Source organism: Myotis myotis, unplaced genomic scaffold (assembly GCF_014108235.1).
Source record: "Myotis myotis isolate mMyoMyo1 unplaced genomic scaffold, mMyoMyo1.p scaffold_m19_p_2, whole genome shotgun sequence".
NCBI classification, from domain to species: domain Eukaryota; kingdom Metazoa; phylum Chordata; class Mammalia; order Chiroptera; family Vespertilionidae; genus Myotis; species Myotis myotis.
This window is the reverse complement of record NW_023416324.1, coordinates 30,335,847-30,362,373: the sequence shown is the minus strand read 5'-3', so window position 1 is coordinate 30,362,373 and position 26,527 is coordinate 30,335,847. Positions and strand designations below refer to the sequence as shown.

The window sequence follows — 26,527 nt, the reverse complement described above, 5'->3', positions numbered from 1 at the left end:
TGACCTGGACAACCTGTGGGTCTTTGCCCCTTAATTTATAAGACGGAAAAACCTGTCTTCGAGGAGCTGGAAGGTACCTTCCAAGTCAAAATGCCATAGAATCTTAGACTCCCTTTTAATGGAATCTGAGTCATAATGGAATCAAGCAAAGAAAGAATGCAGAACACTGACCCGAACTCACAGACCCTCATCTCTCAACTGAGGCCTCTGCAGAAATTCAACCTCCTCTTCACCACACTTCCAGGTGCACCATCTCATCGGAATCTCAGGAATGATCCGGGATAACCCTGCACGACCACCGAGGCTTTCCAGGTCAGAGAATCAATCTCCCGCAGCAAGACAGAAGTTTTCCAATGTTCCTATCGAAGCTGTGCCCCGCAATTGGCCCTTGGCCTGGAATTTACAAGGCACCAGGGCTTCGAAGACAATGGTAGTCTAGATCCTACACAATCACAGGCATCTCATGTACAAATGATATTTTAATAATAGACACTACTATAATTTATATAAAATGCATCCATTTAATAAATGTATACACTTATGTAATCAGTAATGCAATCCAGATTTGGAATATTTCCACCCTCCTCCCAAATTCCCATGTGATCTTTTGCAATCAGTATCCACCCCCAATCCTTGGACAACACTGATTGACATTTTTTTTAAAATATATTTTATTGATTTTTTACAGAGAGGAAGGGAGAGAGATAGAGAGCCAGAAACATCGATGAGAGAGAAACATCGATCAGCTGCCTCCTGCACATCTCCTACTGGGGGTATGCCCGCAACCCAGATACATGCCCTTGACCGGAATCGAACCTGGGACCCTTCAGTCCGCAGGCCGACGCTCTATCCACTGAGCCAAACCGGTTTCGGCACATTTTTGTCCCTATAGATTGGTCTTGTATTCTAGAATTTCATGTAACAGTGTTTACCCTTTATGTCTGGTTTCTTCCGTTCAACATGCTGATTTTGCAATCCATCTATGCTATAGCATATATCAGTCGTTCATTCTATTTAGTGCTGAGAGGTATCCCATTGTACTAATGTACCACAGATTGTTCTCACGTTGGGCCTATTGATAGATATGACAGTTATCCACTTGTTGCCTCGCAAACTCCAAATCTACCTTCCATTACCAGCGATAGTGGGATAGCCACTTGAAACATTTCTCCTTTGCAGTGAGAACAGTATTGAGCTTTGTCAGTAGATGGCGCTGGAGTGACACTGCTGGAGAAGAAAGAAACTGCTGGTCCAGGCAGCTGCTGCTTGGCTTTTCTTCCCACTGCACTGCTGCCAGCGGCACGTGCAGGGGGACATCCATTAGCGTCCCGCCCCTGCTGTGCGTCCAGAACCCGCAATGTCTGTGAGCTCACAGCCCCAGCCCGGCCCAGTGCCCGCCTCACTCCCATCGTGGACTCTGCACACTTCAGCTTGCATTCTGTAAATAATGGTGAGAGGCTCCTGACACTGACTCCCCTGGGCACCAACCTGCCAACCTGCCAACCTTGGCCTACCAGCTCCCCCTAGAGATGTTTCCTGCTGACCTGGAGCCTGGACCGGGACCTGGCCTGGGCTCCTAACGCACTTCACATCACATTACACGTATTCCAACAAGATTTGATTCCCAGCTTAAAGGAGAGGCCCCCTTTCATTGTGTCCCTTCCTTGAGTATTCTCCAGTCCCCTTACACCTTCATAGTTACTCCCCTGCTAGTGTTAATTTTTAGCATTAAAATTTCCTTGATTAAATTGCTGTGTGGTTCCTGCATTCTGATTGACACGTTAGACATTTGTATTGCTTCCAGTTGGGGCAGTTGATGAATAAAGCTGTCATGAGCATTCTTGTCGTTGGGTGGACATACGTTTTCATTTTTCCTGATAAGGGAGTGGAATTGCTGGGTCATGTGGTAAGTGTATAAGAAATTTATAAGAAATTGACCAAGTAGTTGTAGCATTTTATATTTCCATTAAAAATGCATAAAAATCCACCAGCATGTGGTATTGCCAGTCTTCAATTTTAGGCATTCTAGAGTTATGCAGTTCCCTGATGAACTTGGGGGATGAGCACCTTTTCACGTGCTTATTGGCAATTGCGTACCTCCTTTTGTGATATGTCTATTCAAATTTTTTACTTGGATTGTCTAATTAAATTGTCATCTTATTATGAGTCATAATGTTTGTTTTTTTTTCAAAAAGAAATTTTAATTTGGATGAAGTCCAATTTCTCTCTCTCTCTCTCTCTTTTTTTTTTTTTTTTTTTTTTTAGGGTTAATGCTTTTAATAGGCCCAGTATATGAAATTCGTGCACGGGGAGGGGGTGTCCCTCAGCCCAGCCTGAACCCTCTCCAATCTGGGACCCCTCAGACATCCCTCTCACAATCCTGGACTGCTGGTTCCTAACAAATCACTTGCCTGTCTGCCTAATTGCCCCTAACAACTCTGCCTGGCTGCCTGATTGCCCACTAACTGCTCCCCTGCCTGCCCGATTGACTCCTAACTGCTCCTCTGCTGGCATGATCATCCCCAACTGCCCTCCCCTGCTGGCACGATCACCCCCAACTGCTTTCCCCTGTGGGGCTGACAGGACTGGGGGACTCCAGCTGGATGAGGCAGGGCTGAGGGGACTGGGTGCCACCATCTTGTGGCTGTGTGGCAGTCAATTAGCATATTCCCTCTTTATTAGATAGGATAATTGCCATATAACATTACATTAGTTTTAGGTGTACAATATGATTTCATCCTATATAATAAAGAGGTAATATGCAAATTGACCATCACACCCTCACACAAGATGGCCACCCCATGTTGTCACAAGATGGCCACCACAAGATGGCTAGCAGGGGAGGGCAGTTGGGGGCGACCGGGCCTGCAGGGGAGGGAGGGCAGTTGTGGGGGGGCAGAAACCAGGCCTGCAGAGGAAGGCAGTTAAGGGCAACCAGGCCTGCAGGGGAGGGCAGTTAGGCGTCGATCAGGCTGGCAGGGGAATGGTTAGGGGGTGATCAGGCTGGCAGGCAGAAGAGGTTAGGGACAATCAGACAGGCAGGCAGGCAAGCGGTTGGGAGCCAGCAGTTCCGGATTATGAGAGGGATCAGGCCTAAACCAGCAGTCGGACATCCTCCAAGGGGTCCCAGATTGGAGAGGGCGCAGACTGGGCTGAGGGACACCACCACGCCACCACCCCCCCCCCCCAAGTGCACAAATTTCATACACCAGGCCTCTAGTATATATATATATACTGCTCACTGATCACCATATTAAATATAGTTACCATCCATCACCATACACAGTTACAAAAATTACTTTTTTCTTGTGATGAGGACTTTTAAGATTTACTCTTTTAGCAACTTTCAAATATACAATATAGCATTATTAATCATAGTCACACTATGTTTATTAGTTTTATAACTGTAATTTTTTACTCCCTTCACCCATTTTGCCACCCCAACTCCCCAACTTCCCATCTCAATTCCTCTGGCAGCCATCAATATGTTCTCTGTATCTATGAGCTTGGTTTTTGTCTTTTGTTTGTTTTGTTTTTAGATCCCACATATAAGTAAGATCATATGGTATTTGTCTTTCTGTCTGACTATATTCACTTAACATAATGTGCTCAAGGTCCATCTATATTATCACAAATGGCAAGATCCCATTCTTTTTTTATGGCTGAGTAGTCTTCCATTGTATATACTATTCTATGTAACATCTTCTTTATCCACTCATTCATCGATGGACACTTATCTTGGCTTCTGTAAATAATGCTGCAATGGACATGGGGGTGGGATGCATATATCTTTTCAAATTAGTGTTTTCGTTTTCTTCAGATAAATACCCAGAAGTGAAATGGCTGAATCAGATAGTAATTTTATTTTTTATTTTTTTGAGGAACCTCTGTACTGTTTTCCAAAGTGGATGCACCAATTTACATTCCCACCATAGTGCACAGGATCTGCATATAACTGGACCAGGTAATGTCAGATTTAATAAAAACTGTATCTCCGTATCCCTGTCATCATTTAGCATTATTCAGTTTTCTATTTTATGCCAGTCTATTATAGGCATAAAGTGATAGTTCATTGTTTTAATTTGCATTTCTCTGGTTATAATGATTCTGAAGATATTTTCATATGCTTATTAACTTTTGAAGTTTGCGTATTCATTTCCCTTGCCCATTTTCCCATTGAAGTTTTTTTTTTTATTGTTGACTAGAGGTCCAGTGCATGAAACTCGTGCACAGGTAGGGTCCCCAGGCCTGGCTGGTGATCAGGGCCAATCGGGCCTTTCTTCCCCCGGCTGCTGGCCGGGGCCTTTCTTCGTTCTGCGCCGCGCCCTGGTGGTCAGCGCATGTCATAGCAAGCGGTCGAACTCCCAGTCAGTCGAATTCCTGAGAAGACAATTTGCACATTAGCCTTTTATTATATAGGACTTGCAGTACTTCCTTGTATATTGTAGCTATTAATCCTGTGTCGACTTTTGACATCATAAATTACTATTCTATAATCTGTGTAACTTTTGTCCATGATGCTATTTGTTAAATATAAATCCTTACCTTTAATGTAATCACATTATACAGTTTTTAGTGTATGGTTTCAAAAAATTAAAATTTTTTTCTTGCCCTTAGTTCAAAAAAATATTTCTCTTACATTTTCTTTTATTAATTTGACATTTTACCTTTCCTTTTTGAGTCTATTAAACCATCTAGGATTTATCTTTGTATTTTGGTTTAGGTAGGTATTTTTTTGGCCAGATAGTGAGCCAGTTTTCCTAATACATATTTTAACAATTCATTTTCCCCATTGTGTTTAAGATGCCCCCCCTTGTCATATATTAATTTCTCAGGTATATATGTGTCAATCTTTGTGTTTGCTCATCTTTTCTTTAAATGGAAGTTGATTTAACCATTAATGGACTTAGATTATTGCATATGTTATAGAGTAAGTTTAGTAGAGTAAGTAGTTCTTAACATACCAATTGAAATTTTATTTAGATTACACTGAATTTATACATTAATCTGGGGAGAGTTAATACCTTTATCTTAAACAGTCTCATCCAGGAACAGGAATGTCTCTTCATTTATGCAGATCATCAACTCTGTTATTAGTGTGAAAATTCTCTCTAGAGAGATCATATATGTTCTTAAGTAATCCCTACTTAATAATTTAAATTGGTATTGAGGATAATATCCATTTATAGTTTATTAGTTATAGCTGTTATAGAAAAATGCAATTGATTTTTGTAAGGTGATCTTGTATCTAGCACCCTTGCTTTTTTTTAAAAAAAAAAACAATTAAGTAGAGATCAAATTATCTGTAAATTATAGTTTTATCTCTGCTCTTTTAATTCTCACACTTCTTCTTTTTCCCTTTATGGCACTGTAGAGGATTCCTAGAACTATGGTAAATGGTAACAATGATACTGGATCCCCTTGTATTGATCTTAATCTTAAAAAGATTGTGTCTAAAATAGTTCCATAATATTTGTGGAAAGTATTAACATAATATTTCCTATAGATTTTTTGGTATATGACTTCCATCAAATTAAAAAGTTACCTTCCATTTGCTAAGGTTTTTTTTTTTATTATGAATAGGATTAAACCTTATAAAATGCCTTTTCTATATTAGGATAATAATGATTTTTCTTGTTTAGTCTATTAATGTGGTGAATTACAGCGATGAATTTTTGTGATAATAATGAGCCATCCTTGCATCCCTGGGATAAATACCACTTGATTATCATGTATTTTTTAATACATTTTTGGATTTCATAGTTTGCTTTTAGGATTTTTGCATCTGCTAGATTCTATCTTCTTAGTATTTACTCTAGATTTTAGAATGAATATTTAAAGAAGACTGAGGTTATTCAGTGTCTTCAGTCTCCTCAAGAATATTCCAAGGACCAAATTCTGTGCTATTTCTGTCTAATATTTTAGTTCATGCTTATATTTTTAAATTTCACAAATCAAACATGATAGTTTTACAATATATGTTAACATTTACTAATTTTAAAAAACTTACTTCCTTACTCACTTTTCTTTCTTGTATCTCAGCCCTTCCATCTAGGACCATTTTCCTTAACAACAGCAAAAAGCATTACTATGTGTCAGGTACTATTTTGAGGACTTTAAACATATTTTAATTTTAATCCCCCAATAATCCTCTCTGGTACATAATACATTCCTTCTGTTTAAAGAAAATTCTTTAGAATTTTTTTCTCTAGATTTCAGTTCTTTTGTCTGTCCCTTTTTTCCTTTTTGCAGGGAAAATAATTTTTCTGCCTAGAAGCACAGAGTGTATAGGATATCTCAGGGAGAAAGCAACAGTGGAAAGGAAAGACAGAACCTTGGCCCTGGCCATGTGGTTCAGTGGTTGGAGCATTGGCCTGCACACCAAAGTGTCATGGGTTCGATTCCCAATCAAGGGCACCAAACAGCCCTGACCGGTTTGGCTCAGTGGATAGAGTGTCGGCCTACGGGCCGAAGGGTCCCAGGTTCGATTCCAGTCAAGGGCATGTACCTTGGTTGCGGGCATATCCCCAGTAGGGAGTGTGCAGGAGGCAGCTGATTGATGTTCCTCTCTCGTCGATGTTTCTAACTCTCTATCCCTTCCCTTCCTTGCTGAAAAAATATTTATTTTTAAAAAACAAAGGGCACCAAACAAACAAAAAAGAAAGCAGAACCCCGGAGAACGTCAAAGCTCATATATTGTTCTCACGAGCCTTCCCTCGAGCAATGGTGCCCACTGGAACTGCAAAGCCAAGGGCCAGACTCAGCGCAGTGGAGGTCACCGGAAGGGCTCTTGGCATGGAGAATGCCAGCCTTCTCCCAGCCCAGCAAGCGCTTTGACTGCTATACCTCCTTTCTCCACCTCCCACACCCCTAGACCCAACCCTAGGAGGAAGTGGCACTGTGCAGAAGTGACTAAATGTTAGCAGACCTTCCTGTCCCTCCCTGAAGCAGGGGTGCTCCTGGGATCAAGGACTGATATAGTTCACAGCAATGGAGGTCCACTGCTGTTTACTGCTTATGTCAACTGTGGCTGAAACAAGCAAGGCTGTCCCAGCCACGTGCTGGAGCGGAGCTGCTAGACACAAGAGCTCAGAAGGAAATGAACAGTGGGTGGTAAGCACTGCCCTTAGCTCCATCTTACCTTCCCCTCTATTTGGCTCTGGGCATCCCTTGTGAAGTCTGTGGGAATAGAAGGCTGTGTGGGCCTGTAAACAGGGACCCTGGAGGCACAGCCTGGAAGCTGCCCGCACCAGCAAATTCTTTTTTCTTTTCTTTTCTTTTCTTTTTTTTTTATTGCTTAAAGTATTACAAAGAGTATTACATATGTCTCCTTTTTTTCCCCCCGCCCTTGACAATCCCCTGGCCTCCCCTACCCCCCAGTGTCTTATGTCCATTGGTTATGCTTATATGCATGCATACAAGTCCTTCGGTTGATCTCTTACCCACCCCCCTTCTGCCCTCCCACCCTCCCCGGCCTTCCTGCTGTAGTTTGACAGTCGCACCAGCAAATTCTATGGCCCAAGGACATCACTGAGGCAACAGGGGTCCCCAGTGGGAGTCAGAAACCCAGGTCGTATGTTTTCAAGGCTTTTCCCCTGAGATGTACTGCTCTCTCCTGCCTCTTAGCCAAGGTGCCCTCTCCTCCTTGTGTCAGTCACCTGGAACCCTGTTTTCTCCTCGCATTAAGAACCATCTTCAAAAAGCAACACCTGAAACCAGTTTTAAACCAACTTTAATCATTTTTTTTTTTTTTTTTTTTTTTGCTGCCCAAATACTGTACATGCAGAAGCCATGTGAAGAATTTTCTCCTCAAGGAAATTGGCAAGAACGTTGTACGAACGGCTGGCAAGACCTTCCCAGCTGTCCACCTGCCACCCGGGAGCCACAGCCAGCTTGGGAAGATGCTGCACATAGAAAATGTATAGGAGCACAGATATAAAAGGCGAATTGCTTCTTATCTAAGCAGTGTGCTTGTCAGCCCTACCAGCTCTCTCCCTTTGCAGGATGCATTCGGATATTCTAGAAAAACGGTTCCTTCCTCCTATGAATTTACGTTCTAAAGGAGCAGAGAGAACAACCAGGCCATCTTTTCCCAAGGAAGCAGCCACTCAGCCTGCGGAGATGTCGCCTGGTAAAAGACATTCTGGAGAGAGGCGTGGTTTTAAGAAGCAACATACTTGGACAGGCAGTTCCCTCTCTCCTCCCATCAGAGAGCATTTCCTTTAAAATGCTCCCATGTTCGACTCTCCCACCGATGCCATTCTAGAAGCAGCAACGAGGACCAACTGCTGGTGGGGACACTAACCCACACAGGATGCAGCTGAGGTTGTAACATCACATCAGCACCTTGAAAACTGTCCGTTGTGGACGCCTCTTACTCATTTCTCATCGTGACACAAGAACAAGGAGGAATGAAACACAAAGAGGTGGGAGCAGTCTGTTAGGGTTCCCAGAGTTCTAGTCAGAAGCAGCATCTGGGTGTGGACGGATGAGAAGCTGCACCCGGCTTGGGTACCCACGGCTGGAAGAAACCAGTCTGTGGAACCAGGTGCACCAGGCTCGACCCGCATCAGCTCCAGATCAGACTTTCACAACCTGGAGGGAACCGTGCAGCAACGAGCAAATGCTCTGATTTTGCAGATGAGAAAGCTGAGGCCCAGGAGTGAGAAGTCTTGCGCATGGTCGCGGTTTCTGGCAAACTTTCTCTAACAGCCTTTGGCGCTCTATAGCCAGCTGTCCAGGCCGTTGACCGATGGGGTCGATGCTCTGTTGCCCCTGGAGTTCTCAGGGCTCATTTGTTAGCCCAGCTCTCTGGAGCCCAGTCCCACAGGTCCTTCCTGGCATTGGGGTGAACTCCTTGTTAGGCCCAAGGCCCCTGTCCTTACTGGCCAAGCTTCCAACCAGAGAGAGCGCTGGAAGGTTTTACCAAAGCACTTACGCTTCTCAATGAGCAGTCTAGGCCCCTGAGAGAATGCAATTTCTCTCTCTGCTGTGGTTTCCCTCACAGGCACAGCCGCGCTGGGCCCACAAAAGCCCAAGCTAGGGGTGGGGGTGGGGGTGGGGGAGTTGCTTTGCTACATGGAAAGATTAAGCCCTTTTGTCAGAGAACAAGGTCCCACCGTCAGGCAGACCAACACAGAGCTGGTGCCCAAGGAGGCCAAGTTGCTCTCTTTGGCATCACTGACATTGCTCTGAGATGCTCAGGCACTCTTTCAAATAACCCTTTCCCAGCCAGACCAGGTCCATGCAGCCCCGATCAGACCTCACCTGATGGGGCAGGGCTCCCCTGCCCGTCAATCATGATTGTTTTGTTTTGCCCCAATCTCTTCTGACCTGAGTGAAAGCAGACTTGAGGGAGAAGGCAGGGGACAATGAGTCCGCATTCCAATCTCCTCCCTGATCATCCAGTGAAAGATAACGCAGTACAGGAAGCAGCATTTTAAAGACCCTCTTTACGTGTCAGGATATTGGAGAAGAGGATGCAGAGGAGAGGGTGAGAAAGGGAGGGGTCAGCAGGGCAGCGGGCCTCTTCTTACCCACCTCCTTGCAGCCACTGCAGGACCACCCCTTGGCCCTGAATGACGCGCCATCTCCCTCCCCTCAGGTGGCGGACAACTCATTACAATGTCAAGCAAAGGCAGCAATTTCTTGCAGAGTTTGCACAGTGCAGGGAGCAATCAGAAATAGAACAGCAGCCTCACTGAAGCCGTGCTGCTTTCTGGGCCGAGGGAGATGGGGGATCAGAGGTATTAGGAGCTCTGGAGCCCCAGGGGAGGAGCACAGGTCTCCCGGGCAGCAAGGTGAAGAGCAAGAACCCTGGTTGGGTGTCAGGGCTCCTCGTAACGCAGTCTAAGATTGTGCTACATTTCATTTCCAAAGAAGTTCTCTTGGAGGGTTCTATTGTCTTTAAAGGGGGGTGCTCTGCTCTCCTCAAGGCTGGCAGTGAAGAAGAGCTGGGGCAGGCTTGCCCTGGTGGGTGCCATGCCCCGGGGAGGACTGGCTTGACCTCTGCCGTAAGGGGCAGTGATCCCACGAGTGATGAGCGGCTCTCTCTGGAGCTCCTAGGTTCTGCCTCGGGCAGTCCTGGCCACGCCTGGGGCTTGCTGCACACGGCGGCCTCCCAAGGGTGCCTTTCCTAGGAGAGCTGGTGGTGGAACTGCCTGGATGGGGAGTCATTCTGGAGACAGGTCTTTCCTGCAGGGTCACATCCCCCTGGCCAAACCATGACGTGGCGCATTCGTGGAGCCTGATTCATCCCGAAGGCCCATCACAGACTTCCCTGTAGGGAAGCCATCTCTGAAGGGAGTAGGACGGAGTCAGCAGAGCAGAAATGTGAAGACAGCGCTGAGTCATTCATCACGGTTCCTGCCCATAGCCCAGCATCGCTGCAGGGCCTTTCTCTCTCCGCCACGTCCCCCACGATCCTGCCTGAGCAGGGGGAGATGGAGTGACAGGGCCCCCGTCTGAGATCAGCTCCGGGCTTCACCTGGGCTAAGGGGGGGTTTGGGGCCAGGATACTGTCCCTGGCAGTGAGTTGGTCCCAGGTTGGGGAGAACTCCGGGGATCTTGTTCCTTCCTCCCCCACCATCCCCTCTGAAAGAACAGACCCTCCCCGCCAGGGACAGCCCGGAGTCACACTTGAGCTCCCTCCTCTCCTGCGACCGGCTAATAGAGCTGCTTCTCAGACAGGCCCCTGCACCCAGGGTGCTGAGAAACAGACCCCGACATCCAGCTGGTCACCAACACACACACATCAGCCTCACACGACTCCACCCTCCTGGGGGCCACTCTAGGTGGGGATTAGTCACTTATTTGGTACAAAGGGTTAAAAAGAATCATCCCAAGGTCAACACGGGGTGGGGGCGGGGGGATCACTGCCCATTAGAGATGGAGCTGTGGAGTTGGCCAACCCCTGGGCAGCTTTGGCCGCTGGGGATTGCAGGCAGCTCAGCCGTTACCAACACATCAGGCCCCACCTCTGGCTGGCACCTCCCCTGTGCTAACCCACCTGCCCCCCAGGCCAGGGGCACCGGCCTCCAGCTACCCAGCGGCAGCCTCTCTGCTGGCAGCTCCCACCTTCTCTCACGGTCTTTCTGGGCCCTTTGAGGAATGAGGGTGACGTCCCCCCTTCCCTGGGGGTGGCTGCATAGTCTGAGGATCGCCATTTGGTGTCACATCAGCAGATGTCTACACTTTCGCCCATAAGCCCACCACCACCCTGAGGGCGACCTCTCTCGAGGGTAGCACATCACAGACAGGACATAAAGTACCTCTGTGAGCGCGGGTCCTCCCTCTCCCCACCCTCAGATCAAAGAGCACAGAGCCCTTTGTTTCACTGTAGAAACATGAGAAATGCAGGCATCACCCAGTCCTGACAGTGGGAGAGAATTTCTGCAGAAAGAGAAAGTGGGACCCAGCTGCCCCTCCCTCTCTTCCACTCACCAAGGCCGATACAAGAATGGAGGCTCGGGGCCAGGCGCTCGTGTTTGTTCCTTTACTGCCCGTATTTCCTGTTCTGTGTCTGGGCAGGAATGACGGGGTCCTGGTTCCCTCCCCTTGTGTTTTGGGAGAAAAGGTGGATCCTGCCCAAAAAGGAGGCCCCTTGGCGGAGATGGTGGTATCTCCGGAGAGCTTCCCTCCATCTCCCTCAGAACCCACCTCCATGCCCGCCCGCTCTGGTTACAGATGGAGACCAAGCACTCAGGCTGAGCCTGCACTGCCTCCCGGTACATGGTTGGAGTCACTGCGGCATTGGGGACCATGTCTGGGGAAGAGAGAGCCTGCCCCATACTGTGACCCCCTGGCCACTCTTTCCTCCCCAGACACGGATCCAAGGGCTGTTATGTCCGGCTCCTGGGCAACCTCTCACCTTTCACCCTCGACCTGAGGAGGGAGAGGACAGATTTGGGCATTCCTGAGCCAGACTTCAGTCCGCACACTGGTCCCACCCTCAGGACCCAGCCTGCAGACCAAGTCAGAGTGTGAGCGGCTTTGGGAAGCTCCAGCCAGATGGGTGGGATGAAAGCAGAGCGGGTAGGTGCCTGGAGCAGGCCAGGCTACTCTCCAGCGGGCAGCGGGCAGCAGGAGAGCTCAGGGAGGCAGGGAGGCCGAGCATGAGTATTGCTTTGTACAGAGCTGGTGGCTGTGGCAGACCAGTGTCCAGAGCCAGGCTGTGTGGGGCCAGGAGGCTGGAGCCCACATGAGTCTGAGCTCCCATACGCACCCTGGTCTAGAAACGAGAAGAGAGCCCCAAATGAACTTCAGGCAGCTAATCCCCAGACAGGATTCTCAGCGGTGGCTCAGAGCAAGTCAGCCCTGCCCTCCTTGACCCAGCAAACAGCCCAACCCTCAGCACCTCCTCACAGGCCAGGCCCCACCAGGATGGGCCCTGTGGGGACAGGGCCACCCTCCGAGCCTGGGGAGGACACAGGTGCCTCCAGGGGCTGTCTGCTTTGGCAGATTCCATCCCTTCTGAGGCAGCCTCCTGGATGGCCACACCTCCCATCCACACCTGCTGGGGTCCCCTGGGAGAGCTCCTTTGGCATGTCAGAGGTGCGGTGGCCTAGAGGGAGACAGGAGGTGAAGAGCAGTGCTAAGGGAGGTACCGGAACGTCCCCCTAGGGTGTCTGGCCAGCAACCCTGGAAACTAAGACCTCCCGTGTTTTGCTTGTAGGAAGGAGGCAGCTCCAGCCCAAGGAAGGAAGCAATCTCCAAGCCCTCAGCTCCCCAGGCATCTTTGCTTCCCAGGCCCTGGCCAGGGCACTAGCCGAGCATGCTACATGCTGCAGACGCATTCAGTGGGCAAAGCTGCCGGAGGAGGGCGGTCAGGGTTCCCAGAGGGGCCTCGCGTGGCTAGCTGCAGTGGATGCTACATTCCTCAAAAAAGGTAGCAGTGCTGGGAGAGGCAAAGGTGGAACAAAGAACGAGACAGGAAACTCAGCAGGGACCACCAAGAGAAGGAACAGGCAGGACACTCGGGCTCTGCCCCGGGCACAGGACCAGGCAGGATGGACCAATGGCCACCCCCCCACCATTCCATCCCCGGACCGAGGGGATGTTGTGTTTACACAACACTCATTTGGGTTTCTTTTCAACAAGACACAGAAGGACATGGATTTTGGCCCATGTAGTCACCAAGACAGACTATACCCAGACAAATGAACAGATATAACATGGTCACACACAGACACACACACACACACATACACACACACACTACACTCTCCACCGCCAGCTGGGACGAGCCCAGTAGCCAACAGGCATGCAGCAGGGCGAGGGGCCAGAAAGACGTGAAGACTATGTACAGGGGAGGAGGGGGGCCAGCAGGCACCCCTTCCCACACCACATCCAGCCTCTGCCTGAGGTCCTTAGGTGCACGAGGGGCTGGTGGCACTCTCCAGGGAGGACTGGGACAGGCGCCGGGTGAGGGATCCGAGGGTCGAGTCTGCCACGGAGGACGTGGGGAAGAGTTTGTACCAGCCGGTGACGGCAGCACTCAGGTCCAGCTCATCCAGCATGATCTGGGCCATGCCCATGAAGCACTTGTGGTCCATGCGGCCGTAGTCTCCCCAGACGATCACCTACCAGTGGGAGAAGAAAGAGGAGCTGAGCCACCTCCCTGACTCCAGGGCTGGGCAGTGGGCCCAGGAGCCTACAGGTTTCACCAGGGCACAGACGGATGGGACAGAGAGAGCTGAAACTTGGACTGACTTCAAACAACTTGCCGCCCACTTCGCACAGGCTCCTATGGACTTTAAGTATATCATCTCCATTGTTGCAACCATCCAGGTAGAGGTGCTATGTGTTATTTCCACAAAGAGGAAACTGCCGCTCAAAGAGGTTAATGAACTAACCCAAAGACACACAGTCATTGGTGGCAGAGCTGGGCATGTACCCTGGGTCTGGCTTCTGGAGGTCCCAGCATCCCAGATGACAGCCTTCTCCGGGAAGGAGCAGATGGAGACTCCAGTCCCGCTCTGCTGCGGCTCATGGTGGGGCCTGGGCAAGCCCCTTGCCCTCCCTAGACCTCAGGGTTCCCATCCATCCATAAAACTGGGGGAGGGGAATAGATTAGCTCAGTCATTTTCGAAGTTGTGTTTTTATTGGTGAATTCTTTTTTCAAAATAGAATTCCGATATATATAAAAATGGACAACCAAGACCAAACTTTCCCCCACAGAACCCTAGGGCTCATCAGTTCTTGCTGTTTGCAGCTCCAAGTGCCTTTGCTATGGGACCACCTCAGCCCAGAGGAACAGCCGTGGATGAGAAGTCACACAGCTCAGACAGCCCCTGGCTCAAGCCTCTCCTCTGTCACCCGTGGCCTCAGGCCTCAGGCAAGGCCGACAGCCCACCGCAACCACCACTGTTCAGAGTTAGCGAGTAGCCTTCTGTGTGACAGGCACTGTGTGAGGTCCTCTACAGACATCTCTCATTTGATCTTCACCACATACGGCAGCTAGTAAGCGATCAAACTTGAACCTGAACCCAGGGCAGAACCCAGAGACCGACGACCACTGTGCTCTATCCCTGTAACCACTTGGGCGCCTCAGGCACTTCATCTATGAAACAGGCATGATGATCCCTCTCTCCCGGGACCGTGGTGAACGGTTTGTCACTCTCAAGGGGTGAGAGTCACCTTGACCTGGGCTCAGCTCGGCTCAGCAAGTCCCCAGCTGAAACCTCACGCCAGCCACTCCATCTTTCTGCTTCCTCATTTGTAAAATAGGAGAGTCACACCTGCTTCACAGGTTCATCTGGAGGATGGAGCGAGGTCACAATGGAAAGCAGCTCACAGCCTGGTGTGGAGCCGATGCACAATGAACCAGTGCCCGGTGGAACCTGGCAGTCGAGCTACCCTCCAAACCTTGGTTTCCTTATGAATCAGCCAGGGGCAATCACACCTCACTGGGTCATGAAAATAAATGGGCAACACATATTAATGCACCTGGCATTAGTACCTGGCACAGGAAGTGTCATAAATGAAACGGATTTCAAATGATGACTTGCAGTCTTGAGCGTTGCCCTCTCACACTCACCTGCAGCACCTTGCCCTGGGGCCCCTCGTCAAAGAGCAGAGCCTGCTGGTACAGGGGGTCACAGGTCTTCTTGGCCACCTTTGTCTTCTTCTTGGCCAAGCAGGCCCCATTCTCAAGCAGGTAAACCTTGATATAGGTGGCTAAGGGATGGGAGAAAGCATGATGGGGAGGGGTCAGGAGAGACTGCTATGGCCTGTCCCATCCCCAACCCCCAGGTGACCCTGGAGGTGAGCAAGGGGAGTAGGACGAGCTGGCCAGTGGACAGCAGGTCAAAGAGATTGACTCCTCTGTCCTCCCCTACCCCCACCCCTATTTCCTGGCCTTTGGGGCAAGTGGTGAATCCGGTGTTGAGAATACTGATTTAGGCCAGTGGGGAACTAAGGACTCATTAGACCCAGACCTCAGCAGCATCGTCCTCACCGGCAGGACCCATTTCCAAAATCCTTCTCCCAGCTGCTCAGCCTCACCTGGGAGAGATTTGGAGCCAGGTTTGGGGGTCAGGCCCCGAGCCTCGATCACTTCCACTTCCAGCTGGCCACTCCGGTCCATGATGGCAACGTGCACATCCCCTGCAAGGGAGAAGAGGGGACAGTCCAGGCAGAGCCAGACGAGCCACTGTGCAGAATGCCAGCCTGCAGGGCACTACCACCTGGAAAGGGCATGAGATGAAGAAAACTGCATGTGGGAGAACTGGCCTCGGGAGACACATTAGAGCAGCCGAGGAACACAATCATGGGTCCCTAGGGTGGGGTGGGGGCATGACCCTCCAGGGACATGTTTGGGGACCAAAAGTGGCTGTCAAATGCTCATCTAAGTGTGGTGAACTGAGAAGCTCCTGTTTTACTGAGCAGAATAGGCAAGTTTGGTGGCAGACCTTCTGGAGTCAGGAACACAGAGGGAGGCTGTGGGCTCAGGGGCTCTTAGTCACCTTCTGCACAGCAGCCCTCAGCCACTCCCCTAAATACATGTCAAATATTCAAAGACTATCAGCTTGAAGAGATGCTGAGATATGAGCCTGCCCAGGACAGGAGCTGCTCCCTGGGAACCAGGGCCTGCTTGCATCATCGCCAAAGGATGAAGGGAAGGCCGGCAGATTTCCTGGGAGCAGAGGACTGAGAACTCACTGAGCTGCCACAAAACGGATTATCCAGCTGGGGCAAGTTCTATGTGTGGAATCGTGTCAGTTGTCTGATTTCTAGAACTCTCAGCATTAGTCACTTGGAACACCCTTCCAAGCAGTGCAGAATCATAGCCTGATGTCGAAAAACTAAAATAGAGCTGACTGTGGGCTTAGGTACCCATTTTAGATTCTCTGAGCCATTATGCAATTGTTTGTAGTTGCATACTTGGGAAGATGCAAATACAAACAAAGACATTCTGGAATTTGTCCCCCTTCCTCTACTCTTCCTGACCTCCCCACGGGGAAGTGGAGGGGGATGTCTCAGGAATTAATCTCCCGTCTCATTATAACACCCCCAAGATGAGCAAACACAAACCTGTCATTCCTAGTTTGGGACACCAGAGGGCACCACACGCATAATTCTAGGCTGTGATAGTGCATTTGCCTAGTGCAGTGATGGCGAACCTATGACACGCGTGTCAGAGGTGACACACGAACTCATATTTTTGGTTGATTTTTCTTTGTTAAATGGCATTTAAATATATAAAATAAATATCAAAAATATAAGTCTTTGTTTTACTATGGTTGCAAATATCAAAAAATGTCTATATGTGACACGGCACCAGAGTTAAGTTAGGGTTTTTCAAAATGCTGACACGCCAAGCTCAAAAGGTTCGCCATCACTGCACTAGTGGAAGTGGCTGCTCCTCTCACTGCCTCCCAGCTCTTGGCTGGGCTCAGGGCTGCTGGGAAAAGCAGAATCCCGGGCCCCTAAGAGTTTGATACTACACTTGATCTTAGCCAAAAGGCCGAGAAGCGATCCTAAGAGTTTGAAAGCAAGTGCTGAGAATTAGCCAGTCCAGCCCAAGAGCCAGCTAAGAGCTCACCCTGTGGGCGCACCCCTCTTCCCACAGACAGAGAGAGGCTCCTGAATGAGCAGGGGGAGGAAGACAGGGCAGTGCAGTGGGAAGAGCCCTGGCGGGGATGAAATCCCAGCTCACTGTATGGCTCACAGCAGGGCGCTGTCTGCACTCAGCTTCCTCGTGTGCTTGAGGCCAGTGCAGAGGTCTGGGTCAGACACTGCTTGAGTCAGACTGTGGGGAAGAGGGTGGCCAGGAGGCGTCTCTGGGGAGGCTAGGCCTGGGAGCAGCTGCTTGAGCCAACACATCCACTAGCTAAGGGAGAGGGAGGAAGGAGCCAGGACTGCAGCACAGACTTCAGGAGCTACTCCTGGCTACAGGAAAGGGGGATGAAAAACTACTAAAGGCTTCCAGGTGCCAGACACTATTAGAAGTCAAATAAGACACAGTCCCTAGGATCAAATGAAATACTTCAGGCACAGCATGAACCTCCCCACCCCCACCTTCAATAAAAGAATAACCCTCAATCAATTGTTGATAGTGAAGGCAGGCATTTTTATTCCCATTTTATAGATGAGGGAACAGGCTCAGAGAAGAGACTTCCCCAAGGCCACTCGGAGAACTGGCGATAGAGCCGGCCCCCTGACAACGAATGCCATGATGATCTGTTCACCATTTTCCGCCCAGCACTTAGCAGAGCCGGCAGAGTGTGGTGGAGCGGAGCGAGGAGGAATGTGCTGGGAGAGCTGGGGCGGTGGCCTTCCCCTCTGCGGAGGGAGGATGCGTGAGTGCTGTGCTCACTCTGCGCTGGCAGGGAAGCCTGAGTGAGGCTCGGGTCACGCAGGGCTCTGCTGATCTCACCCTTTCTGCCATCACCCCACTCGCCCTACCCTCACAAAGACTCACCCATTGGTGGAGTTGCCAGCGTCTGTCGCCCCACAATCTGGGCTGGTCCCAGCCCATCCAGGAAATCGCTGAACTGGCTTTCGGCCCCAAGCCGGGTGGTGGGGAAGATGAACCTGGGGAAGGAGGCAGAGGGGCACGTGAGGGCATCTGGCTGGTGGGATCCAGCGGCTCTGCCTCCCAGGCACTGGGCACTCCCCTCTTGCCTCAGTTTCCCCTCTACATAGTGTAGTGTACTACGTTGGCTGGGGACAGACAGTTTGAAATCAAGTCAACAAATGAGGTGGTACCCCAAACAGCCAGAGTCCAAATTAACACAATTATAGGGTTCAGATTAATAACGAGTGGTGGTAGGTGCCCCATGGTTGTATGTGTCTGGGGGGAGGGCGGTGGTGCTGGAAAGCAGTAACAAGAAAAACTGACAGTGACTGAAAGTTGACCATGTGACCATGTGTCAGTGCACTGAATGCTCCACGTGCCTCATGCAATGGAATCCTTGCAACTACTCTGTGTGGCAGCAGCTATCACCCAGTTTTACAGATGAGAAAACAGAGGCGTCCAGAGGTAAGAGACTTGCCTACAAAACAGAGGTGATGCCCAACTCGCATGGGTTTATGGTGAGAATCGGGATAGATGGTGCATGAAAAGTTCAGACAAACAGAACGCAATATGTGGCAGTTATTGCTGCCGTTGTCACTGAGTAAAAAGTGCTACTTGTGCATGTCCTTAAGGTGTCCTGGGTGTGCCAGCAGAGAAAGAACAGGTGAGGGAGGGCTGGCCCAGGTCCACTCATGAGCTACAATGGACCAAAGAAAGCCCTAAGGCTAGAGAGAGTCAAGGTTGTCCCAGAGCAAATCCCCTGCTGGACGGCTTGGCCTTGAGTCCCCCTGGGCCAGTGACTGGCAGGGAGGAAGACAGGCTGTGTGTGCTTGTCAGAGAAGCCGTGTGTCTCCTCCCCGCACCCCCCCCCCCCGCCCCCAGGAAGGGGTTTCAGGCTCACCCACTCCTATTGGTCTCTTTCACAGGTAGTACCGACATCGCTCAGTACCGTAGCGAGAGTTAAATGAGACAGTGTTTGGTCTGATACTGCTCACTAGATCCCCGAATAAGAAGCACTGATCTGAAGTGCCCAGTGATACCCTGCATACAGTAAGACACAATACATGCTAGTGGCTATTTGCATTCATGGCTGTAGGCATAGCAGTGAGATACATGAGCATAGAATCTTAAATAATCCTGAAATCATTGTGCCTTCATGAGGCCAAATCAGAAAATCTTAGTTGTCTACCGTAGTTTCACAATGTAGAGGAGATCGGAGGGACTTGCAGGTTTTTGACTGCAGCCCACACGCAGTCAAATGTAAGAAATACATTTAATGTCACAGACCTATGTGCGCCCACACATTAAAACAACTGACACAGAAGTTCACAAGGCAATTCATCCTCACTCCATAGGGTACAATCGAATCCCTATTTCTTTTTCTAATGCTGGTTTTACCCCCTGAACTGATTTCACTTCCTGCCTCTGAGTTACCACCCACAGTTTGGAAAACTCTGATCCAGTCCCATCTCCTTCCCTGAGCTCCAAGCAAGGCCACGTGTGAGACCTCCACTTATCTGAGACATAACAATGGCTCTAGATTTAAAGGATTGGAGTCACTTTCTCCTTTCGAACCCTCTCCTCTGGAGTGGGGCCGCGTGTGGGTGCTGGGAGGCGGGAGGCATGAAATATACAGAAGGGAGGAACCACTCCTAGGCCACTGGGGGAAGGCTGGGGCCCTGGCATCGGACATCCAGGGGAGGGTCATGGAGGCAGGTAGGGGCACAGGAACAGAGACATCTGGGTTGATGTTCTCCAGGTGGGAAAACCAGCTGGATATTTTTCCGCCCTGCTCTGGCTCTGGGACTAGAGGACCGAGGAGGGAGGGTCCAGGGTGGGGTGGGCTGCACGCACGTGCCCTCGGAGCTGTTGCTGTTGGTGCTCCCATCGGTGGACTCCCGGCTGCCCTGGCGCGTGACCCGACTCCGCATCTCCACGGCGATGCCTGTCTCCGTGCTCCTCCGGATGTTGCTGCGCAGCTTCTTGGTGGTCCCTTCTGCGACCAGTCCCCCACACCAAGCACAGAGAGGGAACAAGGTCAGATCACCATGCGGCCTCTCTGAGAGCGCTGCTCAAAGTCACCCTCTCGGGAGGGGGCGTGGTGGGCAGGGCTGTGACCGGAGACAGGGGCATTGCTGAGATGACCTCTAGAGCTGGTTTGTAGCTGACCCCTGGCCTTGCTCAGGGCAGTGACACAGACAAAGCCGATTAGAAAGATGGCTGGAGGCAGAATCGGGACGATGGGCTGGGGGTGTGTGGAGTTACCAGGTAGAGCCCCCCTCCCCTCCCTGCAGCTCTTGGGCCGTCATCCTTGCCAGGCTCCCCTGATAGCTACCTTCTCACTCAATTTCAGCCTTTGCTCCAAAGGGTTATGTTCCTGCCTCCCTCTTCTGGAAAGTTTGCCTTTTGCTGAATTTGCTCTCCCTCATGCACCTGTCTGCTCAGACCTCACAGCCACCTTTCTGATACCTTCACAGGCCCTATAACAACCCCAATGGGAGGCCTGGGCACTCCAAACTAACATGCATTCTCCAGGTGGGTCTGGACATGAAGAGGCGATTAGGGAAGCAAGAGTAAGAGAGGATGGCTGGGTTGGCCTGAGTTGGCTATGGCTTTGAAAAGAGGTCTGTAGGAGACCCCAGAAGCTGTGCAGTGAGAACTCGCCCCCCCTCCCCCGGTCTCTGTGTCTCCTGTTCACAGGGCCCTCTACCCCCATCCTGCCCCATGGCTCAGCCTTGCAGGGAACATAGGACACTGTGCCTCTCCTAGCAGCACACCATCCAGTCTGGGTTTCCATGGCAACCTACTCAGCATTGCAATGTGGTCCCTCTAGACACCCTCCCCTCGTGGGGCGGTCAGGGTCACAGAAGCCAGGTTGAGGGTTTACATGGATTTCCCCTGCTAAAGCTTGGCTGCCTGAGGAGCTTGATGGGGAGGGAAGTACTGCTCAGATAGGGACTGTACCAAAGGAGCCCTTTGCTATCACTGGTTAGAGACTCAGGCAAATTAAGAATGAAGTTGGCTATAGGGGTGGGGAGAGGTGGGGGGGGGGTGTGGAGCAGGCACTGAAGCCCCCTAAAAACAATGGGGAAGGGGGAGCTGGTTACCCTGGCAACCCACCCATATCCAACGGTGAGGATATTCAAGACCTGCCCTGGGAAGAGGGGTGCTTTATTCCTCTTGCTTTGCCCTACTTATCTTTCAGGAAGTCCCACTGGGAGAGGAAAGACTAAAAGGGTTAGTGTCACTGGCAGACAGATGCGGGGGGGGGGGCACTGGGAGTGGGAGGTGGTAAGGAGAAATGTCTCCTTTCAAACCATAAACCATCCCAGCTTCTGGGATATTGGAATAGCTAACTATCCAGGAATCAATGAGACCATCCACTTGTCTGTCTGTCTGCCTGCCTTACACACAGTCATGTTAGCTCACCTATACTTCTTTCATACCGACCGGCATAAGCAGACACACACAAGTGCTGACAATCACATTTATGAAGACAGTGATCCCACATACAAGGTTATGAGTATGTTCATACAACAGTCACAAAAGGTACTTCCAGGGTTTAATCATACATACACAAGACATACTCTGTCACATAAAAGTGTCCTTCACACCATAACACTTACAGTTGAACCTATCCATTCAATCACACACATAGATGCACACCCACAAATGGTGCGTGCCCCACCACACTCAGAGGGCTGGGCAACAACAATGGGTGTTGAGGGACTCGCCCTGTCCCTGGCTCCTAACTGCCAATCCCTGCTAATGCAGCTAGAAGACAGACAGGTCTGTGGGAGCTGCACTCTAACCTCCCTCCCCTCGAATCCTCCACACACAACACATCCTGAGCTGAAGCCAGAGCCTTGCCACCATATGACCCCAGTGCCCTTCTCCTAGAGCTTGGGAAAGCTTTGGCCCACTTGGGAGAAAATTTCCCTTCTTTGATCAGACCTGTCCAATCCACTGTGATGCCTAGTAAGGGAATCACAGAATCCTTGAAATGTTAGTGACACCTTGGCTAGCCCCCTGCCCCTGCCCCTGCCAGATGGGGAGCTTGAGGTCCAGACATCCATAAGGCCGACTCCCAGTCTACTGATGTGCTACTTCTCACTCTTCTCCACCAATTCCACATTGATTTGAGATGTGATTCAGCAGAGACTAAGTCCCGTGTCTTCTGGGTGGGGAGAAAGGTCTTGCAACATTAGAGAACATTTCTCTACTGTTTCTTACCTGTCCAGTCCCTGAACTCTGTTGACCCAGGGAGTAACTTTATAAAGCCTCTTTCCAGAGAAACGGGGCAAATTGCTTGCAATAATTCTGTGGTTGCCGGAGACTGAAAGACTCCAGGAACCGTCCCATCTGTCTCACTGCATACAAGGGAGAGGCAGTCACAGCTCCCAACAGCACTCCATGGCATCTCCTGGAATGATGCTGAGCCTTCTCCCTACCTGACTCAGAGCCCAGAGCCCATGAGGAGCTGCTGTCCTAGGTGCTGAAAAGAGCTCAATGTGGGCAGGAGCCGGGACAGCCCAGGATGGCCTGTGTGGACCCAGTCTAAGGCTAGGCCAGAAGCCACCTGTGTCCTGAGACCCCAAAGCTCTCACCCTACCCCATTCACTGCTCCCACAACATAGAGAATGCTAGATCTAGACGAAAGCTTGGAGAGAGTCCCTTCTAGCTCCATTTTCCAGAGGAAACAGGCTCAAAGGGAAAGTGTCTTTCCCAGGGTCCCATGAGGAGTTGAAGCCAAGATTAGTTTTTAGAAGCTACTCTATGGCAATGTGAGAAATAAACTTGAAGGGGTAGGCAGGAGGCAGGGAACTAGAGGGAAGGCTGGTGTAATAGTCCAAGCTTTGAAACAAAGAGGAGGGAGTAGGCGGAGCTTGAGCCAATGCAGGGTATGGATAAACTAGGAGGAAGGAGGCCCCTGGGAAGGCAGACCCAGAGCCCAGAAGACTGGGTCCAGGACAGGAGTTCTTCCCCGCTTCACACAGCCTAGCCCTGCAGGGAACTGAGCCATCCCACCTGGGGCAACCGGAGATACCCTGCTGGGATCTTTGCCCAGAAGAGAGTTTCCAGAGCTGATTCCCAAGGTGAGTCAGCCCCATACATCCCTCTGGAGCCAGACTCTCCCACCCAAGCTAGGACACTGACAACTCCAAGGCTTGGGAGGAAAAAAATGGGACATGGAGTTACAGATGGGAGAGGGGTATGCCACAAGCAAGGGGCTGTGAAAGCCAGAGATCTCACTTGCTTTTTGGCCCTACTGTTAACTGTGGGAAATAATAATAACACCGGCAACATTATTAAGTGTCTACTATGTACAAGGCTGTTGCCTTTGCATCTCCTATGTCATTTAATCCCCCGGAAAACTCTGAGGCACAGATTATTGTCCTTATTCTACAAACGAGGTGGCAAACTCAGGAGGTGAAGTCGCTTGCCTGAGTCCCCAGCTAGTAAATGACAAGGTGTGGTTCTAAAGGCCACCTTCAGTCCCTTCTTCCGGCTCTGACGCTTTATCAATAAAATTAGTACCTTGTACTAGATGAACTCAAGGGGCCTGTCCTGCTCTGACATTTGGTGACTGGATGATTCATAGAGACCTTCAGTTAGAAGGGCATCTGTGTATTCCCCTGGCTCAGGCCCCAGATCTTTAGCCGTGCCCTTGCCTACCACAGGGACAAGTGATCCAGAAGCCCCATCATCACTCATCTCCCCTCGAGGCTGGGGGTCTCCTTGGTCTCCACTCCAATCCCTGCCTGCTGACTGGTAGTCTAGGTAGGTGGACAGTCCCAGGCAGATCACTGGACTATCTCCTAGTGACTCAGGCCTGCCCTGGCCCCGAAAGACCAATCCTCCAAATCGCTTTGGGCACGAAGGAGCCTTTGGATCGGAAGCTGACTCAGTTGGAGATCAGCAGGGCTTGGTCTTCTCAAGCCAGATTCCTGGGGCCCAACACCTCTTCAACCTCCTAACCTTAATACGCCCCCCTTGGTCCTGCCCCAGCCCAGCTCCTGGATCTCCAGGCCCCCTCTTCCTGACTCCCTCGTGTCAGGCCTACACTGTGGACATTCACAGGGGCCATGCCCGCCCGCACTGGGGCACTGATAACCGCAAGCCCCCTTCTCACTTAGCATTTCCCTGAGCCAGAAACCACATCACAGCCTGCGTGCTGGAAAAGACCATCCCACGTGCTCCTGTGGAGGGCTTTATAAAAAGCTATTTTAAGGCCTGGAAAAGTCCCCCACCCCCAGCCCCAACTGGGACTCTCGATGAGCATTCTCCCCGGATGCTCCGGCACCCCCGCCCCCTCACCGCCCCCATTCAGCTGCCTATTTGAAGGTTTCTCAGGGAAGTTGTTACTCTGAGAAAAATAAGCAGGAAGAGATTTTAATACACAACCAGCTGGTGTCTGGGCTGATGCCACACAATGAGGAGGTCTTGGTGGAGAGTGCTGGCTCCTCTGTGATGTAGGGTCCAGGTGTGACTGTGTGTGACAAGGTGGGTCGCCCTCCACTCTGAGCATAACTGGGATTCCATAACTAGACGTCTGAGCAAGTATAATACACTTTTCGGGATGTAGCTGATAAAGTGTGTGAATATGGGGTTTTGTGAGATATGGGTGTACACATGTGTGACATGTTTCTGTGACCATGGACTCCGTGTGTGTATTTGAGAGAGAGGGAGAGAGGGAGAGAGGGAGAGAGGGAGAGAGGGAGAGAGAGAGGAGAGAGAGAGAACACTTCAGTGACCTGGGTCTGTCTGTGTTTGTGTGAATTGCATGATGACTGGCTTTATGTGTGACCATGTACAGTGTAAATGACTATCTTGTCCTTTCCTGCCAGTAGGGTGTGGCTTGCTTAAGCAACTGAGCGCACTATTCATATAACCAGGTATAACCAAGCAAGGCATGTGTCTTTGTGTGTATCTCTCTCGTGTGACTTTGTAATGTATGTGTGTGACTGTGTAACTACATTTGTGTGGCTCTTTGTACTTAGGAAACTCAGAGATCATCCGTGAGGCTGAATCGTGGGGATGTGTGTGCCTCTGAAGTTGTGACACTTAGCAGAGGGCCCGGACCTAGCAGCTGTTTAATAAACAAATGCTGAATAATGTGTAAGTTTGTGCATGGAGGTGGCACAGGGTAATGGTTAGGAGCATGAACTCAGAAGCCCAAATGCTGGGGTTTGAATGCTCCTACTAGCTATGTAGTTTGGGGCATCTTACTTCCTTTCTCTGTGCTTCAGTACATGCCTCACAGCGTTATATGAGGATTCAATGAGTCAGGACATGTACTGGACCTAGAATAGCACCTGGTATGTGGTAAGTACTACATAAGTGTTTGTCCCTGGGTACAAGGTGACCCGCCCCGCCCTGGTGCCCCACGCCCCCTCACCAGGCTGGGGGAGCTGGAGCGTGCTCTTGCTCCACTGGGTCAGGCCCACAATGGCCACCATCTTGGCGCCGAGGCTGCTACGACGCTTCTTAGCAGTGGTGGTCCCGGTCCCGGGCCCGGCCTGCTGAGATCCACAGATTTCACTGCTGATGCTGGAGCTCCGAACCACATTCCTGGGGCCTGCAGCCGAGGCTGGGTCTGGCTCCCCGTTAAACATGGTCCCAGGGGCGGCAGAGCCTCAGGCAACTCTATGGGGAGATAAAGAGACAAAGGGGGTCCCACATCAGACCCCTGGGCCCTCTACTGCAGCCGCCACTTAGCCGTGTGACCTCGGGCAGATCACCCGGCCTCTCTGAGGTTGTGAGGCTTCAATGAGCAAATAAATGTAGAGAGTGTTCACAGAGTCTGGCTCAATAAATGAAACTATTCTTATTAGCATACCCTGGCTGGAGGGCTTAATGTTTAAATGGCTACCCTGGCAAGCAGCGGGGTTTGGTGGCAAAGGCAGAGGCTGTGGTGTTAAATGTCCCACTCTTGAATTCCAAAGGCCTCTACACTAGTGGTTCTCAACCTTCCTCATGCCGCGACCCTTTAATACAGTTCCTCATGTCGTGGTGACCCCCAACCATAAGATTATTTTCGTTGCTACTTCATAACTGTTATGAATCGTAATGTAAATATCTTGATATGCAGGATGTATTTTTATTGTTACAAATTGAACATAATTAAAGCACAGTGATTAATCACAAAAACAATATGTAATTATATATGTGTTTTCTGATGGTTTTAGGCGACCCCTGTGAAAGGGTTGTTCGACCCCCAAAGGGGTCGCGACCCACAGGTTGAGAACCGCTGCTCTACACACTAGCTGTGTGACCTTGGGACCAGCAACCCGGGGTTTCGGTGAACACTTCAGCAAAACAAGAAGTACAAGCACTTACCTCATAGGATTGTCCTAGGGATTAAATCGGTGCCTGTGAAAGTGCCTGGAACAGCATCAGGCATAGAGTAAACATTCAGTAAGTGTTAGTGATTGCTAATTCACAGCCAATAATGACAACAGGGAGAGCAAAGCTGGCTCCAGCCTGTGCGGGCTGCGAGGAGGTCCT

General features: G+C 50.4%; 1 protein-coding gene across 2 annotated transcripts in view; it reads right to left on the bottom strand.

The window, feature by feature from the left end:
• Positions 1-7,738: 7,738 nt before the first annotated feature.
• RIMS3 (regulating synaptic membrane exocytosis 3) overlaps positions 7,739-26,527 on the bottom strand; it is a 39,264-nt gene continuing 20,475 nt past the window's right edge. The window contains exons 3-8 of one of the 2 annotated variants that reach the window (XM_036351080.1): positions 25,419-25,666; positions 19,874-20,012; positions 17,924-18,036; positions 15,505-15,606; positions 15,038-15,177; positions 7,739-13,580 (exon numbers count right to left, since the gene is read on the bottom strand). In XM_036351080.1, the coding sequence (XP_036206973.1) occupies positions 13,368-13,580; positions 15,038-15,177; positions 15,505-15,606; positions 17,924-18,036; positions 19,874-20,012; positions 25,419-25,635 (924 nt within the window). In that variant the 5' untranslated portion in view covers positions 25,636-25,666 and the 3' untranslated portion in view covers positions 7,739-13,367. Of the gene's footprint in view, positions 13,581-15,037; positions 15,178-15,504; positions 15,607-17,923; positions 18,037-19,873; positions 20,016-25,418; positions 25,667-26,527 lie in introns of both variants that reach the window. The other variant, XM_036351079.1, reaches the window with a different exon arrangement.